This window comes from Hyaena hyaena, unplaced genomic scaffold (genome assembly GCF_003009895.1).
Source record: "Hyaena hyaena isolate Hyena2069 unplaced genomic scaffold, ASM300989v1 scaffold_737, whole genome shotgun sequence".
NCBI classification, from domain to species: Eukaryota; Metazoa; Chordata; class Mammalia; order Carnivora; family Hyaenidae; genus Hyaena; species Hyaena hyaena.
In genome coordinates this window covers 730,284-751,513 of record NW_024081368.1, presented here as the reverse complement: position 1 = coordinate 751,513, position 21,230 = coordinate 730,284, and the positions used below count along the sequence as shown (strand labels likewise).

The 21,230-nt window shown below is 36.1% G+C and overlaps 1 protein-coding gene across 1 annotated transcript in view; it reads right to left on the bottom strand.

Moving 5' to 3' along the window:
- Positions 1-21,230, bottom strand: part of VPS13B (vacuolar protein sorting 13 homolog B) — a 770,486-nt gene that overhangs the window by 192,956 nt on the left and 556,300 nt on the right. The window contains exon 34 of the mRNA XM_039218135.1: positions 13,401-14,088. Within this exon, the coding sequence (XP_039074066.1) occupies positions 13,401-14,088 (688 nt within the window). The remainder of the gene's footprint in view (positions 1-13,400; positions 14,089-21,230) is intronic.

Genomic DNA, 21,230 nt, shown 5'->3' with positions numbered 1-21,230 from the left:
GGGATGAGCACTGGGTGTTATATGGAAACCAACTTGACAATAAATTATTAAAACAATAAAAATAAAATAAAATTAGTGTGTTCCCTAAACTACTGTTGTGGATTTAAATTTCGGTAATTTTCTGCTTTGATGTCATACTGCACTGAGTTTCCTTTCTGACAGTAGTACGTGATCAAAATATTGCAAATTCCTCAGAAGCATAAAGTAAGTGCTTGTATGATGTAGCACTGCAAATAGCCTCAAGATTTACTTCTGTCTTCATTCTATCAGTTCCAGAAAGTCCAGAAGGATCTAATGCTTGGTTTTTTTTAAAAGACATAAGACTAGCCTTTCATTTTTTTTTTTTTTTGCAGCATCTTCAATGACCTGTTATGGGCTACACGCATGCTATAGTCTGCCATAGTTAATGAGTCCAGACTGATCCTGGGCTGCCACAGAACCAAAGTGGGCATCTATGGCAGTTCAGGGAGACTGGCTTTCTTTGCCTGAAGTACACAGGGTTGTGATATTTACGAAGTAAGTGACTTTTGATGAACTCTTGAGGGACAGCTGGCAGGTGATAGGATACTGTCATACAGAAGAGGTTTATGACATAGTCTGTCACTGACTTAGGACTTACTGAACACAGACAGCCCTATTTCATTGAGCTTTCTCACATTTTGTTCTATGGGAGAGTTCACATCAGTTTATAACACAGTGGAAAATTCAGGGTAATGAGAAGAACATGAACTTTGGAGGCAGACAGATCTGGGTTTAAGTCCTGATTCCTTAAACTGGGTAAATTTAATTTTAACTTCACAGAGTCTCCAAAATGGGACAATCCACAAGATTGTGGGTTGTTGAGAATATTATATCAAATAATATATATAACATGTTTAGGATGGGACATGTCATGGTAAAGTTCAATAACAGTTATTATTTTGTTTCTAAAACACAACTTTAAACAAAATAGGAGTACATATGTGTGGTGCTTTTCAAGTGTCTACTTCTCCTAGCTTTTGTCTTTGCTTTTTAATTTTGAAAAATCTTTCAGACTGATCTGAAATAAGAGGAAGACAATAGGTAAAATATAAAACTCTTTGTTTATTAGTGGAAAGTATACTGAATTTTGATCTTAAAAACCAGTAGTAAGTTTATTTATATTTAATTCTTAAAACTATTATTGAGGTTTAAAATACTTGTCAATGTACTTGTCTTCACTCTCAAATTCTCCTGGCTAAGGAGAAATTATAGATCTGGCAATTTTTCTGCACTTCAGTTCTAGTAATTATCAAAATTATATTCTTGTGTTCTTTTCCATCCCTTAGAAATATTTGGCCAATGTTGTGTAGCAACATGGATGGACCTTGAGGGTGTTATGCTGAGCGAAATAAGTCAGGCAGAGAAGGACAAATATCATATGTTTGCACGTATAGGAGGATTAGGAGGAACTTGACGGAGGATCAAGGGGGAGAAGAAGGGCGGAAATGGTGGGGGAAAGGGAGAGAGGCAAACCATGAGAGACTCTTGAATGCTGACAAAAACTGAGGACTGATGGATGTGGGGGGGAGGGGGGATGGGCATGGAGGAGGACACTTGTGGGGATGAGCACTGAGTGTTATGTGGAAACTAATTTGACAATAAACTATTTGTAAAAAAAAAAAAAAAAAAAAAAGAAATATTTGGCCAATGTATGAATCAGAGAAGTAAATAATCTGCAAACCAAACAGACTCTTTTCTGTTTTTTAAACTAGAAGTTAGAACTCCTTTTAGTAAGGTATCTGGGTACATAAACTTTTATACAAAGATAAGACTGAGATGACACTTTAAAATAATTTTCAGGGGCACCTTGGTGGCTCAGTTGGTTAAGCAGCCGACTTCGGCTCAAGCCACGATCTCGCAGTCCGTGGGTTCGAGCTCCGCATCGGACTCTGTGCTGACAGCTCAGAGCCTGGAGCCTGTTTCAGATTATGTGTCTCCCGCTCTCTCTGACCCTTCCCCACTCATACTCTGTCTCTCTCTGTCTCAAAAATAAAATAAACGTTAAAAAATTTTTAAAATAATTTTCAATGTCCAATAAACATGGTGAGTGCATAAGAACTTCAATTTCACACAGCTTTCTTTTGTTAAGGAAGATAAGCAGAGTTCACAGCCAGAGTAGAAAGGGAGAAAACACTTAAAGAATCAGGGTAGTAGGTGAGGGTTCAGAGATTCTCTACTCTCCCTTCCTCTCTGCAAATTCCCTGACAATATGTTCCTAGATGATTTTTCAGCTTAATCCTTTTGTGCCCAGCCAAGAATACACAAAGGAGTTTCTAAATAGAACTTAAATAAAATTTAAAGCTAAGCATGTTTGGAGGATCTAGATCTATTTGCCTCTATCTATGAAATTAATATTGTTAAACCTCCAAAGGGGCCTCTTTCAGAAGCCACTGTGGTGCTGGATTTGGTTGTTCTCAGCAGCTGGCAGGGTAACTCCCCGCAGCGGGAGGTCATGATCACACCAGTCACCTTTCGACCACTGTATATAAAAAAGGCAAAGCTACATACAGGCCTACTGGGTTTCTCCTATTTTCTATGGTTTTTATGATCCTTAGCTTGAATGGCATCTTTTTCTTCTAATGTAGCCACAGAAGCAAATGTAGTTCATAAAAACCCTCAAAATGCCTGAAAATTAAGTTGTGAAGGAACCTAGATCCATTAAATACAGAAACAATTCAATATCAGAACAGCAAAATCAACCAAAAAACCAATTCTAAATTGTTGTGGATGCAAAGTAAGGGGCACTATCCCCTTGTTGATATCCAGGCATTTGGCTAACTCCATATGCACTTTACCCGATACTCTGTACCTTGTACGTCCTAGGATTTGATGGGAAAGGGAAGAGAAAATTTCCTGGTTTGAAATCCCAGGCCTCGAGCCCAGAAGAAGAGGAACAGGAAGGATTAAAGTGGTTGCCGGGATGTGTGATGATCAGTGCCCACTGGCTCTTACTTTTAGAACCAAGTCTTCAGTATCTTGCTAAGATAAAAGGAATTACATCATTTATATTTAATGATGCTAACCAGCAGATGATATGTGAAACATCATTTCTATAAATTCCTTTTATTTTTTGATTTGCTCTGTGGTGTTCTTGATCTCTTTTCTATTTGGTTTTCATTTTAAATTCTAACATGGGTTTCAGATGTTTTACAGAACAACATTTGATTAAATTCAGTGTAAGTAAATATAGGGTGCTGTACAGAAAAATATATATGTAGTCATGTATATCTATATATATATCTCTAAGGAAGATCAACTTAATCCCAATTTTAAACCTCTTTTCTCTGAGCAAAGTCTTGGTTCTGTAACACTGAAAGACAATTCAGTGGCTTTAAATGATTCTTTCCATTTCTCATGCATTTTAAGTAAATCCTGATGATCAAGATGGATGTGAAAAGGGCCATGACACTAATCTTTCTCATGTTCAAAAAGGAAGATCCATTAAGCTCTTCCTTTTATTGCTAATAAGTACAGAAGCCCCACTTAGAGTTGAATAATATTTCATAGTCCCAAGGCATTTCATACATATCTCATTTGGAGCTAAAATTAAACCATGAAACTATAGAGACCAGATAATATTATACCCATTTTAGAGATAAGGAAACTAAAGCACCAAGAAGTTTAGTTATTTGCATCAAAGAATCTTGGCTAATGAGTCAAGACTGAAAGTCAAAGTTTCTGATTTCCGTTCCAATATCCTTCCCCATATGTTAACTCCCCCTGCTGGCTGAGTCACATCGTACTTAACTTTCTCCCCACAACTCTCCCTGAGTGATGCTCGAGAGTTACTCTCATTTAAGAGATCTACTTACTGGCTGATTTTTGTCAAAGTAATAATTTCACTTCATATTACTGGCCAGCAAGAAATGTTCCCAGCAGCTAAATTTTCAGATAAATGTTCAAGTTGTGATCATTATGACATTAAAGTCACAGGTTAATTCTAAGCCTTTCTAGAGACATTAGCAAAACCTTTAATTCTAAAGAGACATGTAATTCAATCCTTCTCTTAAAGTCACAATAACTAAATGAAATCAAGATATGATTTATGAGGTGTAAGGTGGCAGTTTATGATTTTCCAACTGTTGGTTTACTCAGATGTCTCTGGCACATTTTCTGCAGACCTATTCATGAAAGGCTAAAGAAGCCAATTACTGTAACTGAAAATTTTCAAACTACACAATAAGCTATAAAATTGCACTAAAATCACATGGATGCTTTTGGCCGATTACAACCACTATTTTTAAACTCAACTTAAAGATGTTAACGATGATAAAAACAACAACAGTATTAACGCGCATGGGGCCCTGTGCTACACAGTCAGGTAAGAGCTTGATATACATCATTTAATTCTCACATCAATTCTAGCAGGTCGCTACCAGCATTCTCGCTGTATACTAGATAAGGGGCTAAGGCTTAGAAAGAGGAAATAACTTGCCCACAATCACACAGCTGTTAAGCAGCAGAGCTGGCATTAGAACTCAGGACTCACTGACTCCAAATCTTGAGCTCTCATTGAACTTTTCCATGTTTGCCTCTTAATCAGACCTGAAGTCATATACGTAAGCTTTCATAAAACTTTAAAATGTAGAAAGTACCCTATACTAGAGATACCATGTTGTGGATATTTCTGTCATACACAGAAGTGTGTCATTACCTGCTCTTTCAGTATGAATTCTAATCAGCTTTCCTTTCTCTATTTTTGTCTAGCTGATGCTTGAAAAATTATAATAAAGTAAAGAAGTTGCAGGAGAGATGAAGCAATTATCTTCAAATCGATTTGTTGGTTCCTGGCAAACAATGAGTAACAAGCTACTGGACTGTCTGTGTGCTGAGGAAGTAGGAGGGAGAGTTAAATTCCCTCAGAATGGTTCACCTCCTTCACAATTGACCAGATGGCACAGTCATTTTTTCAAAAACAAACAAAAAGCCCCAAACAAACAAGAAGAAAAATGACTTTTTAAGTCTGCCTTGGGCTGCATAGTCAAGATATGAGGCAATTTCAAATCTGGATTCCATTACCTTAAATAAAATAAATACCAATTTTTAAATATTTATAAACACAACTAATACGATTATGTTAAAAACAACTACATACATCTTTATTTAAATGAGAACTGCCAATATTACAGCTGCTACATATAAAGGTACTGGCAGAAGATCTCGTTTCTGTTAGAAGTTGCTTCAGGTAAGAAGGACATGGAAAAGCCCACTGTCACATTATTTTAATATTTTAAAAAGAAACTTGTTAACTCACAGATGTATTATCTACCTGGACTAGATAAAAGATCGTTTATAGTTTACTATTAATAGCAAGAGTCATAAAAGAAATGTGGGTTGATAATTAGGCTTTAAATAACCTGCCATTATTTAAACTATGGCGAGTAAAACAAATGACCACACACATATATACTTGCAGGTATAGCTGGCAAATTTAAGATCACTAAATTATGCAAATTGGCAATGATATTTTATCAATCTTTCATTTATAAGCAATTGTCATCAGTTTTTTAATACACATATTTTTATTAGATTCTTATACTCAATCTCATTTAAACACTTTTAAATGTTCCAATAACCAAATTAAGTATTGGTTTTTAAATTTAAATGAACTAAAACGAATGAATTTAGTTCCTGAGCCATATTAACCATATTTCAACACCTTAACAGTCACATATGCATATTATATATATCACTTATGCATATACATATGTAAAAACCTAAATTCTAAGAGAGGCTACCCAGAATACATGGCAAGTGGAATCTATATTTATACCTATACCTGCATCTTTTTTTTAGAAACCTGAAATGAAATAGAACTGATGACAATTAGGCACAAATGGTGCATAAAAAAAAAAAAAAAAGGTTACTTAAATGCAGGTAGAGGTATAAATATGGATTCTATTAATCATGTATTCTGGGTAGCCTCTCATAGAATTTAGGATTTTACATATGTATATGCATAAGTGGTATATTTAATATACACATGTGCTGAGAAGGCAGACTGACATGAGGGACAATGAATTTCATAGCATTTCTTCTAATTTGATTTTATACTATATGAAAGGATATCCCTCAGGAACACAGAGAGAGAACACTAGTACCACCCTTTGAGTATCTGGACATGTTCTCTGCTTAACGGTGACATGTGCAGAATCAAGTTAATGCTGACAACTCCCCGGGAGCAGTTTTTTCATTACAGCGTATTAACTGATCTGTGCTCATAGATGTAAAGATATTAAAGTATCACTTTTGGAGGAAATCCTGTATTAAGTTTCTCAGGAAGCCGTGTCTCTGCTAATAGACTAGATAATAATTTTATTATTTTAAAACTGAAGGATGTCTGGGTGCCAGCCAAAGGTTTGTAATCAGCTCCCTGCAACCTCTCATGGTGCTTACAATCAAAACTCCAAGAGAAAATACGAAGAACAAATGCCTGAAGACTCTAAAAAGTAAATAAGAACAATGTCGATTGGGGAGGAGAGTCAAACTTGCTGATGCGACTCCTACGGTGGCGTGTTTCCCAATTTGGTTTGTTTTACCTCTTTTCTCCCATAGCTTTCACTTGAAAGCGAGTCTTAGGTTGTGGTGCACAGTGATGGCAAGAACAGCCACAAGTCCTTATGTCTGGGAAATAAGGCCTCTGTGATTTCACAAGTGTAGGAAAAACCTGCGGCTTTTTATATTTCTTTTTTCTCTTCTGGTTTTGCCTGAAGGGTGAGTATGGTGTGTGTGTATGAGGGGGATGGTCAGGTGCTGTAATGGCTGTGCTGTGTTGGCAGTGACACAGCATTTAAGACTTTAGCAGGCATTATAACTGTGTTTCATCGGGTAGGTAAACATGCTTGAAATGAGTGGAGATATAGAAGTTCTCAGAAGAGAAATAGGAACTATAGAAAAGAACCAAATAAAAATTTTAGAACTGGAAAACCAGAGGAAATTATCTAATATGAAGCACAGAGAAGAAAAAAGAAAACAGGAAAAAAGGAAAAAAAAAAGAATGGAGTCTCAGGGACCTGTGGAATAATACAAAAAGTTTAATGTTGGTGTCCAAAGAAGATTAGCAGAAAAACATTTAAGAAATAACAGCTTAGGGGCGCCTGGATGGCTTAGTCGGTTAAGCGTCCGACTTTCGCTTAGGTCATGATCTCGCGGTATGTGGGTTGAGCCCCGTGTCGGGCTCTGTGCTGGCTGCCAGCTCAGAGCCTGGAGCCTGCTTCAGTCTGTGACTCCCTCTCTCTCTGACCCTCCCCTGCTCACGCTGTCTCTCTCTCTCTCTCCTAGAAATAAATAAAAAACATTGGAAAAAAAAAAAAAGAAATAACAGCTTAAAAGTTCCTCAATTTAGTTTTAAAAATCATACAGTTACAGAGTTAAAGAGGTCAGAAAACCTCAAAGAGGATAAATTCAAAGAAATCAAGCCCAGACACATGATAATTAATGTACAGAAAACCAAATATAACGAAAAAAATCTTGGAGGCACCTAGAGAAAATAAAACATATTACATATATGGAAACAACTGTGATTACCATGGATTTCTCATCAGAAAACAGAGGAAAGAAAACAGTAGAACAGTATCTCTAAAGATTTCACTAAAAAAAAACTATTAGAAGTAATAAATGAAGTCAGCAAAATTTCAAGATAAAAATGTGTATGTGTTGTGTTTCTACACACTAATAATGAAGGTAGCAAAAAGAGAAATCAAGAAAACAGTCCCATTTACAACTGTATCAAGAAGAATAAAGTACCCAAGAATAAAGTCAATCAAAGAGGTAACAGACGTGTACATTGCAAACCATAAGACACTGATGAAAAAACCTGAAGATGATGAAAATAAATGGAAAGATATTCCATGCCCACAGACTGGATGGATTAATATTATTAAAATTCGGTACTCTCCAAAGCAGCCTGCAGATTTAATGCAATTCCTATGGAAATTCCAATGACATTTTCACAGAACTAGAACAAATAATCCTAAAATCTGTATGGGACCACAAAAGACCATGAATAGTCAAAGCAACCCTGAGAAAGAAAAACAAAGCCAGAGGTATCAGGGTCCATGATTTCAAACTATACTACAAAGCTACAGTAATGAAAACAGTATGGCACCGGCATAAAAACAGACACAGATATCAATGAATAGAATAAAAAGCCCAAAAATAAACCCACGCATATATGTTCAAGTAATGTTCAACAAAGGAAGCAAGGATATACAATTGAGAATATGCAATTTAGTAAATTGTGTTGTAAATACTGGACAGCTATGTACAAAAGGATGAAACTAGACCACTATCTTACACCATATAAAAATCAATTCAAAACAGATTAGACTTCAGTGTAAGACCTGAAACCATTAAATTCTTATAAGAAAACATAGGCAGTAAGCCCCTTGATATCAGTCTCAGTGATGTCTTTTTTGATCTGACTCCAGAAACAAGGGAAACAAAAGCAAAAATAAACAAAGGACTAACTATATCAAGCTAGAAAGCTTCTGCACAATGAAGGAAACCATCAACAAACTAAAAAAACCCAACCTACTGAATGGGAGAAGATATTTGTAAATGATATGTCCATTCAGGGGTTAATATCCAAAATACATAAACACTTATAATTTCACAAAAAAGCAAACAATCTATTTATGATATGGGCAAAAGATCTGAATAAACATTTTTCCTAAGAAGACATACAGATGCCCAAGAGGCATATGAAAAGAAACTCACCATCACTAATCACCTGGAAACTGAGAATCAAAACCACAATGAGATATCACTTCACTGTGGGAATGGTTATTCTCAAAAACTCAAGAAATGACTAATGTTATTGACGATGTGGAGAAAAGGGAACCTTTGTCCACTGTTAGTGGGAATGTAAATTGGTGCAGCAACTATGGAAAACAGCATGAAGGTTCCTCAAAAGGTTAGAGCTACCACTTGGGGTGCCTGGGTGGTTCAGTCAGTTACGTATGTGCCTCTTGATTTTAGCTTAGGTCATGATCTCATGGTTTCTAAGTTCAAGACCCATGTTGGGCTCTGCACTGACAGCGTGGAGCCTGCTTGAGATTCTCTCTCTCTGCTCCCTCCCTGACTCACACACTCTTTCTCCCAAAATATATAAATAAACTTAAAAAAAAAAAAAAAAGAGCTACCACATATATACATCCCTCCCACACACATATCCACACTGGAATACTACTCAGCCATTCAAATGAATGAACTCTTGCTGCTTGTGACAACATGGATGGGCTAGGAGAGTTATTATGCAAAGTGAAATAAGTCAACTAGAGAAAGACAAATGCCATATAGTTTCACTTATATGTGGTATCTAAAAAACCAAACAAAATAAAACCCTCATAGACTCATAGATACAGAAAACAGGCTGGCAGTTGCAGAGGGGGAGGTTGGGAAGGCCCTAATGGGTAAAGGGAATTAGAAAAAAAAAAAATTCAGCTATTAAAAAAAAAAAAAAAAAAAAAAGTAATGGGGATATAATATACAACATGGGGAATATATTAAACAAAACTGGATTAACTTTGTAAGGTGACAGATGGTAACGACTTACTATGGTGATCATTTCACAATGTAAACAAATGTCGAATCACTATGTTTTTATACCTGAAACTAATACTGTATGTCAATTATACCTTCAAAAATTGAGTATAAATACTGCAGAAAGATGTAATAAGTTATCTCTTTCATTTTTAACTTATGATGCCTTTAACTTTTCCTGGATCTTTCTTAGAAAGTTAGCTTCATGATGACACCCCTTTTCATCCTTCCAATTAAGACACTACAATGACTTGTGGAAACTAATTTGACAATAAACTATTTGTAAATAAATAAATAAATAAATAAAAATAAAAAGATAAAAAAAATAAGACACTACAATGACTCTTTCACTTTGGAATCCAGAAATGAAACTGGCCACCTCAACTTTTCTCCTCCCCCTGAATGTTAACATTATAGGCATTCTTATTTTTCTCTTTTTTTCTTACCCACATGATTACAGGGCTTCAAAAGAATCCTGACATGGAACAGAACAGCCTTTTCTTTAGGGTGGAAAAGTGCTACAGTAAGTGTCCCTGTTTAACTAAATTGATAATGGGACTTGTATAGTTCACTCAAATGGACCAATTCCTTGGATCTGCTTTAAAAAAATAACTTCACTAATATTTAATAAAATTTATGCATCTAAAGCACTTAATGAATGAATTAGTGCTCCACTAGAATATCAAAAGAAAATCTGCATCTTTAAGACAAGTCAGAATATATTTTATTCTGTTAGGGAACTCACAGATGTCAACTCCCTGAGGCCAGGGCAGTATAGTTTAAATATTTTTAGAAAGGTAAGTATGGGAAGATGAATTCCAAATTACAGAATAATGAGGCTTCAGAATTGAAATGACCTTGTTAGTATCTATCATAATCATCACATTTTACAAATAAGAAAACAGAAACTTGAGGAAGTAAATATCTGGTTAAGATCACCCTGCTAATTAATGGCAAATTCCAGGCTTTCTGGTTCCCAGTTTGGTAATCTTTTTGCTGTATAAGCGTAATAGCTAAAGCAGTATAAGTAAATATTTATTTGGGCTTACTATTTGCTTTGCTCAATGTTAAGTACTTTCATGAATTAACTATTTTCAGTTTTACAATTGCCCTATACATAGGTATACATCTTGTAAATAACAGAACTAGAATTAAATCTTAGGTTTGTCATGCTACCATGAGGCAGTACTGTGTCGTCATATCATGATACATTTAAGATACAAAAATTCACCAGTTAAAATATTACAGAGGGAACCATTTGCATATTCTGGCGTGGAAAATGAAGGCTGACAGAGAACTGTGGATTCATATGTTTCTCTGTACCCCAGGGATCCACTGAGTGACCAGACTTAGGAGTTCAATAAATCTTGTTTTGAATTTTAGCTCTGTTTATTGCTATATCTGTAATCTTGGACAAGTTGCTTAACTTCTGTAAACTTTAGTTTCCTCTTCGTTAAGATAGGATTATATATAGCATTTCAGAGTTGTTATGAGGATTAAATGAGAAAATACATTTAAAGAAGTTAGTACAATGTCCGGCACAGAATGAATACCCCATAAATGCTAGTTGTTTCTTTAATATTTTTAGCTATTTTAACTACTTACTTTCTGATAAAATTCAATTTTAAGAAATGTGATAATTTATATTGGTAACTTTTTTGGATAATGTAAATGTTTAAGTAGACACATTTTGTGTAAAGAAAGGCATCCACAAAAATATTATGCAAAAGATGCTCCTTAGAAGGAATGTAAGCCTTTTTCTTCCCACATGGGATCCCCCTGTAATGAAGTGGCCCATAACCTTCACTCTAAGCTTCATCTACAGATATTGGGTTCCATGTTGGTCTACATACAAGGATTTTAATTTTTTAAAAAAAATTTTAAACTATGTTTTTAATTTTAATTTTTTTTATGATTTTTTTTTTAAGTAATCTCTATACCCAGGCATATGGCTCAAACTTACAACCCTGAGATCAAGAGTCGCATGCTCCACTGACTGAGCCAGCCAGGCACCCCTGAGGAGTGTTTTTAAACAAAAAGTATTTTATTATTCCAACCTAAGAACTGATTATAATTAAAATGCACATCTTTGATATGAGCCCTGATAATTTTGCTGAACTCAGTATCAGAATCTTTTATTCGAAGCCACTGAAGCTACCAACCTAAGCAACTTCAGCTGAAAGAACTTATGGAGAGCCTTGGAATTAAGGCTTATTTTCCCATTCTGCACATAGTTCTGGTCAATGCTAAGGAGACCCCAAACAGGTAGCAGGTATATAGGCATGAGTTCCTGAATAACATGAAACATCAATCTCAGTACCACTCCCTTCTTCAGTGCCCCTGATGGACCTGTTGTATTTCCTACTGTATTCTGTACTCAGTAAATGAGAATGTGTTTGAGGAAGGGAAACAGTGGTTACGCGTAGATGTTTAACAACTGGCTCTCAGAGCAGGAGAGCTGACTGACAGCATTTGCCCATCTATGTGGCTAAATATTCTTACTCTGGCCGATTTAAACTACCAGTGGTTTAACAACTATCTTTCAAAGTTCCTAAACATTTAATAGCGGGCTCTTGCAAGCCAGCCTGAGCTGGTACCAGTGCGTCAACCGAGAGCAGGCACGCACGCAGTCTAGGAGGCAACCCTAGATTGTTCTTCCTCAGCAACTGGCTAGTTACCCTTTTCCAAAGTAGAGGACTTGTACTACACTTCAGAGACAGCCAAGGGCTCCTCTGACCCTACTTCCTCGGGCTGAAATGAATCCTGATCCTCACACCTGCCACCTACTCTTCAGGAGCCTGCTGTGTAAAATGGTTCTCCCTTATGCTAAGAACAAACCAGCTGGACTTCCAGATTGGACAAATTCTCCAAATGCCTCACCGCCAGCTTCCATCTCCTAGACGGGGCCACCTGATAGCAATAAAAATGACTGATTTACATCTGAGCTTTCTAGGACCTTCTTCCAATATTGAATCTTAGATGTTCCAGTACCTCTTCCTGTTCTCCCGCCAAATCTCCAATTCTACATCAACTCAGGGAAACGATCTCTACACTTTGACCCTGTTTCCATCAGCCCTTGTTACTATCAGCCGGTATATTTTAAATCCAAATCCCTGATCGCCTTCCTACTCTTAAGGGCAACAAGCTTCAGAAGTTCAACATAATTATTACAATGTAGGGCGCTCTTTGGATGTAAGAAAGGTATGGATGGAGAAACAAGAGCCAGTTGGCCAATACCACTAATAAATGTGTTTCTTATACACATAAACATCTTTAAATGATCTTACCTTACTAATAAGCTTTCTCAAATACATTTAATATAATGCTGTTACAGCATGATGATGATTAGATCAAACAGGTACCAAAACAATAAACTTCATTTTTTAAGGTTTTTTTTTTTCATCCAACGGACTTGCTGTTTATAACAGCGCCCTTTCCTCTTGTTTTGTTTTCAAAACCCGAACAGCTGCATTAATATGGAAAGCATACCCATGGGCCATTAGTAGGAAAAAAGCTTTACTTCCCAATCACTGGAAATTCTTAAGCATTTCTATAGGCCAGAAAGAACCCGTTTCACTCAGCTCTTGAAAAAAAAATGAATATTCAGAGGCACGGTAAGAACATTGAGGCTAAACCTTGATACATTTCAGACATTTACTTAAACATGATTCAGCTGTGGGACATGAACTTTACATATTTACATATTCCGCAGAGAAAAGAAGTCTTGTCTGGTCTGCCAGCTGTTTTCTGTTTGATCAATCTTGATATGTTGGGAATAAAACTTACTATGTAGTAGTAGTAGTTATTAGCACTCCAGTAAATTTGAAGGCTCTTACCTGTACATTTGTAATCAGAGGCTACCCCTTTAAGCACAGCATCAAAAATGGATATTTCCACTCGCTGCTTTCTGTGGTGACAACTTAGAAGCAAAGAAGGCTGGGACACAATAAAGTACAGAAAAGGTTCCAGCTGCAAGTCACCGGTTCCTCTTCGTCCTGGCTGCCGAACGATAGTGATACCAAGTGCCTGTCTAGCAGATGACCTTGTGGATGCATGAAGACTTTCAAGAGAGATGACCCCTACTTTTTTCCCCGAAGGAAAAGATACGCTGCTGCTCAAGAGATCTTCTGCTGTTACGGTAGAAATACATGCCTGGCTGGGCTTAGCAACATCTGAATCGACTTCTGGGAGATTTAATGAACTCTTGCCTGTTTTTTCATCATCCTTATGTTCTTGCGATTTTGATTTGGGTATGGCCGTACAGGAATAGGTCATTAGTGAGATTTTACTTGCAGTAATAAATATGTCAAAGGGAATAAAATTGAGATTTTTTACAATTGATGACTGGCGTGAGGGACGGGCGATGCGATGCTGACTGGTACCGCTGTGCTGCTCTATTTGTACTATTCTGATTTTAACACTGTCGCTGCCAATTCCACTATCCTGAGCACCACTGTACCGAGACGAGGTTTCAGCCACATTTCCGTCAAATGCATCTGTTTTTTTCTGTTCTTGCTTAGAGATCTGTAAGGAAAAATAAAGTATTTTAAACTAGTTACATTCCAAGTGTTATTATATAAAGGACATTATATAAATATGTTGTTAAAATGGCTCTAGTATAACCTGTATCAGAGTAAAAGTGACCATTCAAAAAATTATTCATATTAAAATGCCAAGGAAATACTTGAAAAAGAGCATCATATGTGCATTTCTATTATTAACATAAACCTCTGAGTATATTTTGAGTCAGGCTTCCTTTCTTTGGACTAATACTAACAGTAGTATATATTTAAAAATGCCTCTTTAAAGAATATATTAGTATTCCCTACAGTGATTTTTTTCAAGTAGTACAATAAACTTGTATTTCAAAATCATGATTACTATTGGTTGAAATTATATTTTAGGTAGAAGTAGCTTACACTGTTTACCCTTATCATTATAGAATTAATATGTAAGTTTCTGGATAGGTGAAAAGAGAGGGAAAAATCAGCAGTCTTAAATTCTCAAAGACAAAGAGAAGTAAAATAAGGTGTATTTTATTAAAAATGAAGTTTATTTTTCTCTATAATAGGACTTGAAACCAGAGTATATGTAAGTGATGGAGCAAAATATAAGTAAGTAAAGCCCTTGAAGGTCACCAAAGGCTACTTATTCTCAAAATTTTCCATCTCCCACTCCCTGTGTGGAGAACAAAGGACAACTTGGTGGCCAGCAGTTCTGGTCACTATGGCGGCACAGCGCCGAGATCTCTAGTTTGCTTCTCTGCTTCCCCTTTCTTAGGTCTGCCAACTATCAGTTCATGAGACGCTACTCTACTCGAGACCTCGATGTTTCATTTGCTTTGTTATCCAAGTAACACAGATTCATTAAAGAAGCCATGGACCATCTGAGAAAAAACCCAAATCCTCCCATCACTTGTCATCAAACATAACCAAGAGTAATATTTTAGTGCACTTCCTTTCAGTATTTTTTTCTCTACTTGTACAAAGTTCCCCCACCTTCAATCCCTTTATGGTTATCATCATACCATAGAGACAAATTATACCCCAATTTTTCAAAATGCTAACATACTCTTCATAAATGCTGTTTGAAAATGCTGTATAATATTTCATTTAACGTCAGGAACACTTTCATATAATTGAGCATTCCAGTTTTTAATTTTTCTCAACAAACATCTTGAAAAACACTGAATATTTCCTTAAAAAAGCTCCTAAAAATGGAATTACCAGGTAAATGGCACAAAAAAGTTTAAGGTTATTGAATATTGTCAACACTCTTCCAAAAAGGCTGCATTAATTTATATTAGCACCAGCAATGGAAAAATATTTTCCAAAGTTCTGCATGTTGCTTATCATTTCTTGGTCTTCTTTAATTTAATTGATAAAAATAGTATCATTTTCCACATGGTACAAATTATTATGAGTTGCTTATGAAAATGTTAAAGGCTGTTAACTGATTCAAGACAGTGATGTAAGAATCACTAGAATTTTAAAAATATTTCTTGCATATTGAGTTTTAAATGGCTGAAGGAGACACATACTGTTATAAGAGTCCAACAAGAACTATCTGAAGCAAAAACAACTTAGCCCTGTTCTTTGAAGATACCATGTCCTCTTAAACCATTCTATTTGTGTGATGCTATTCCCTGCCTGGAGAGCCCTTTCTGAGGTTCTTGGAGCTGGCAAATGTTTCGCTATCCATCAAGACTCAGAACAAAGGACACTGGTCTCAGAATTGTTCTCTCATTCTTTTCCTGCTTGGTGAACCTAGCACTTTACACATACTTCAGCTTTCTCCTAAAATGTTCTGTGGTGGCAGTATTAGATAGTGTTAAAATATTTACAGGCTTCAGAGGCAGATGGCTGTGGGGTCAAGTCTGATTCTTTCTGATTGTAGGATTTTGGACAAGTTACAAACCTCTCTAGGGCTACATAACCTCATCTGTAAAATAGGGATATTAAATTTGACCTCAAAGGGTTTGAAGATTCAATGAGCTAATCTGCCTAAAGAGGCCAGGACAGTGCCTGGTATATAGGAAATACCTAAGAATAGGCCGCTGCCACACTCCTGTCTCTTTTACCAGGTATCGGAATGTGGGAAGGACTGGGCCACAGTTCTTGGCTTTTGTCTATCACTAAGGATTAATGCCGAGCCTGGCATGCTTAAGAGAAGATCCATAAATGTTTGATAATACGTTAGTTTCTGATAGAATATTACATGAAAAAAACTGCTCTGCATACTAGAAATACATGATTGTTAGCTTATAGACACATGTGGACACAGACCTCCCATGTACTGTTCTCTTTAAGGTCTTTCCAGATATATTCATGGGCTCTTTCCTGATCTGCACTCTCTACCTTGAGAGCGGTCCGGTCCGTACTTTGAGCAATCCTCACAGTCTCTGCTGGGTCCTCAACCTCACGCTGGGGACATTAACATCCAACAAAGTTGCTTCAATGCTAAGTGAGTTAATGCGCACACAGCAGCTGCAATAAAGGGTAAGTTAAAAAAGAAAAAAAAGAAGTCCCCTACTTTGTGCAGACTTCTTCAACCCTACCAGATGGTGCTAGTCTTACCAGCTTTTACACTTTTATAGCAAACTAATATTATCATAGCACTTTTCACACTGTGTTCTATCTCAGAGCAATTCAATTGTAAGCAACTAATGATTAAAAAATAAGATACCACACACTGAATATGTTTGTTATTTACTAAATGTTAGCACATACATATGTTTTCTACACCAAGTGTTATAACCCTTTGAGGGGGCAGTGTTATCCCCATTTCACAGCCAGGGAAACTGAGGCTTAAAGAGATTAATCAGTAGATACAAAGTTAGTCAGATATTAGGCTATTGGTAAGAGGGAATGTCATTAGTATTCCTAGCACACATGATATTCCTTGTAACATGGCAGAGTTTAACAACTGTGTGCTGACTAAATAAAGGAACACATTTAACATAAAAATTCAGTAAAATTAAAAAAAAAACAGGGCAATTACCAAATGATAACTTTATTTTAAAGCTTTTAGTTATCCCTATTATAAAAATTTCAAATATACACCAGATCCATGACCAACTAGGAATTCTCAAATAATATGTGAAAAAAGTAGTCTAGGACTTACTGACCATGTTTTTTTTTTTTAAAAGTTTTGTAATGTTTTTATTTATTTCTGAGAGACACACACACACACACACACACACACACACACACACACACACAGTTTGAGCAGGGGAGGGTCAGAAAGAAAGGAAGATACAGAATCTGAAGCAGGCTCCATCCAGGCTCTGAGCTGGCTGTCAGCACAGAGCCTGATGCAGGGCTCGAACCCATAAACCATGAGATCATGACCTGAGCCGAAGTCAGGCACTTAACCGACTGAGCCACCCAGGCACCCCCTTAATTGTTCATGTTTTGAGGCATTACAAACCAAAGATCTGTATACCACATAATAAAGAAATAATAAAGAATTCCTTTAGGTTGAGTTCCATGGAACACTGAAATCCAGAACTCAACTATTTTTATTCTCTCAATCAGGAAAGGTGAACACAGTTAACTCTATGAGACTACTTTCTACGCACAGAGCATTACATTTTCTTTTTCTGATTTACAGATTTTGTTATTTAAAATCTAGTCTCTCCTTTCTCAAAGTAAATTAAGTGTTCCCCAATGGTGTTAACATGACAAAATAAACCTCCCATAGGTAAAGATATTTAGTGTCCCACCCTATTATGTGTTGAGATTGCCACATTAGGCTCTAGTGAATGTCAGGCAGCCTGATCTTGAGATATAAATAATCAGCAAGGGCAGGATGGCAGCTATCAACTTGGGTCATTCAGGTTACTGAACAGAAGTCAGATGGTAACTAATTCTAGTCACTACTGAGCAGAATGGAATTTGAACCAATGACCCAGAGATGAAAGACTCTGACTCTCACTGAAAAGGAAAAAAAAAAAAAAAAAAGAGAAAGAAAAAAAAGTACAACTTTCACAGCAGTAGGAAACTAAATTCTTAAAACTGGGTTAAAAGCCAAGATTTCCTCCATTTTTCTAAGTTTCCACACTATTTGTAGCACTGAAATATAAATAAGCTGATGATTTTTGAGACATATTTAAAAATCCATTGGTTTGTCACCAGTTCACTGCAGATTTATCTTTTATACTAAAGAGTATCTGGCCTGCTCTGGAGAAGTTTTATAATTAATTATGTGTGCTAAGCCCTAAACTTGGGCATCAATTTACTATTCCTTTGTGGAAAGAGAAAAGTTCACCATGTAGTAACTCTGAAAATAACTTTTGCTTTATTATTGTCTAGGGGGACTAATAATTTAAGTTGTCAAAAAACAGCGGTATCTGCTTGCTGTTAGTGAAGGCAGCAGCAACATGGCTCTCCGGGCAGTGCTGTTACATCAGCTCTCCCACTCTTTACCTAACTCATTTAAAATGGACAATAAAAGTTTTCTTTAATTAGCTACTGGTGTGCATTAACATGATCATGATTAAACCATAAAAACCAACTGTACATTACTCTGGTCCCCTCTTCCATATGTTTTGAATTATTCTGTTTGAAAATGTACTTTGCGTCCCTTTTAAAAGTTCGACCTTCTGCTTTCAGAGAATTAAATGCATATTACTGTAGTGAAGAAGATAATGTTTCAGGCCTCCAGGCATATATTAAACACACTGGCAGCACTTGAGACAAAATGCTTTACTTATTAGATACTTCCTATTCTAAACAGTGTCATCAAAGGCTAAAAACAAAATCCATATAAAAGCTGCACAATGCTTCCACACAGAACCCGTGCCAAAATCCCTGTACTTTCCAACTAATGAGGAAAGGATGTGTGCTCTTAACATATGAATGTAAGATTTTCCAAGCATTCACTTTAGGAAACTGGGCTATTGATTCCATATGGGTTATGTTAAATGAAACTGTATTGGTAAAATAACCTTTGAGATATCTGGCATGATAACTATAATTAAACAATATTTAAAAGACTAAAACAAAAGGGAATTTGGTTCCACAATGGCTAATTAAAATAAAATGAAAAAACACAGCATGCCATCTATCAAGATAAATTGTTATTGTTTAAGAACTATTTAAATACTGTTAAAATATACTTTTAGATAAAATCTGAAAGAGCTGGAAAAATATTTGTGGCTTAAAATTGGATAGTTTGGTGAAGTAAAAAGTATAGGACTCTGAAATTTTATGCGGAGATAACAGCTTTAAAGCCTTGAGCATATCCAGATGGTACTTAAATCAGAGGAATTCTACAGTTTCACTATCAATGGGTTTCAATATGAGAAGATTTTCAATAGCTAGGAAAACACATCAAGTTGATAGTTTACTTCTTAGATCATTGCAGTGCATTTTCCCATCCTTTCCCAGCCTGCCGGGGCAGACACTAGCCACCTTGGGAAAGGTGCTGAAAGCTGCCCTGGGAGCTGGGGAGCTAGAGCTAATTCCTTTTTCTAATGCGCGGAGATAGGTAAGTTTACTAGCTCACCCTGGAGTCTGGCAAGAGCCACGGGATCTCAGGAGCAGGGGCTAAAGCCATACTTGAGTATGTGACAATACCAAAGAATGCGGTAAAATAATTTCAAATGACATTAATTAGATGTTCTTCAGTAGCATTTTGGAGCACAGAAAGATAAGCTTGACTGACTGAAACTTCTGGTTTGGTCATATCACCATTTTTATGAGCACACTCAGAAGTCAGCCTCATTAAGAGAAATGCTTCATTTAAATGGATATTTAAATTTTTAAAGAAAAATATGCAGAAATGGATCTGTTGAGACTTAACAAGTTCCCAGAAAAATACACTTTGTGCTTTGATAGATGACAAAAAAAGGGTAATTCGGCATCTATTCTAATATTTTGTCATTTTAAGGAAACCTTCTTAACTATACACCAAGCACAGATATATCTATGTATTTTCCCACCTTCCTATTGTAATTATGGTTCTGTAACAGCAATGCCGAAGTAATTTTTCCACCACGTAAGTCATACTTTAACCTTCTTTTGCCAATCACAAGATCATTTTTCACATCTTATAAATTATGAAAAATCAAGTGTGAAACCACAAAACCAACGTGACAATCGCTGTCTGTATATCACTGTGACATTTATTCTAATTTTACTATCCCTGCTAAAATGTAGTAGTGTCTTCAAAGACGAAAAGATCTTATAAAATCAAATACAATAAAAAATCAGTTACAGTATTTTAATGGCTTCACATACTGGAATTACAAAGAAGAATTTTTACAAGCTTGAAAGAAATTATGTGCCTCATTGTCTAAACATTTGCAAACATACTCTTCTAGTTGTATCTTTCAGAAGTTTGGTTTTTGGGATGGGGTAGGGTGGTGCGGCTGGGAGAAGGTCATTGTATACTTTTAAGACAAAAACAGCCTACTTTGGAAGCTGTACATAAATAGCAAATCGTCCTAACTCTCAGCGTTACTTAATTTCAACTGGATGAATTGATTTAATCAAGCAAAGTTTAAGTCTCAAATTTTCAGTGATGTCAGCATCGTACTTAATAAACTTGTTATCATTTTATGCATGAATTACCTTAACAGCTCAGTGATGTGCTAGGTAAAATTTATCGAAGCACATTAAATTAACTAAACAATTATAAAGAGTAAATTATGTCTCCTTAACTGTCAGCAATTCATGTTATTTTTTACTTAAAAACCACACTTGAACAAGCACTGGGCACTACAGATACAGAGTGCTAGAAAAGAAGGGCTTTTTAGATTTTATTTCTCTAAGCCAAATGTTATACCAGATTCCACATAATATAATTGTTCCCAGTTGGATGGCAAAAAAAAGTTTTCACAATACTGCAGTAATTATGCAAAAGAGCAGAACTAATGATACCCATCACTGCTTAGCAAATAGAATGGTAAAGAGTACTATAGTTTCAAGTTTTCCCTTTCATGAAGTTACTTTTCCGGCTCTTTGAAGTAACAGTATGAGGCCACTACTGCCTGCTAAGTATCAGTTCAAATATTCACATTTCAAGACCAGTGCTAAATGCAATAAAAGCAGCATGGAGAGAGTTCAGGCAAAGTTGTGTTTTCCTATAGTCCACGTTTGGTCTATTGTTCTAATTAAAGGTGAAAATTCAAAAAGGGACCAGTTCTAAGTCTTAAATGCACT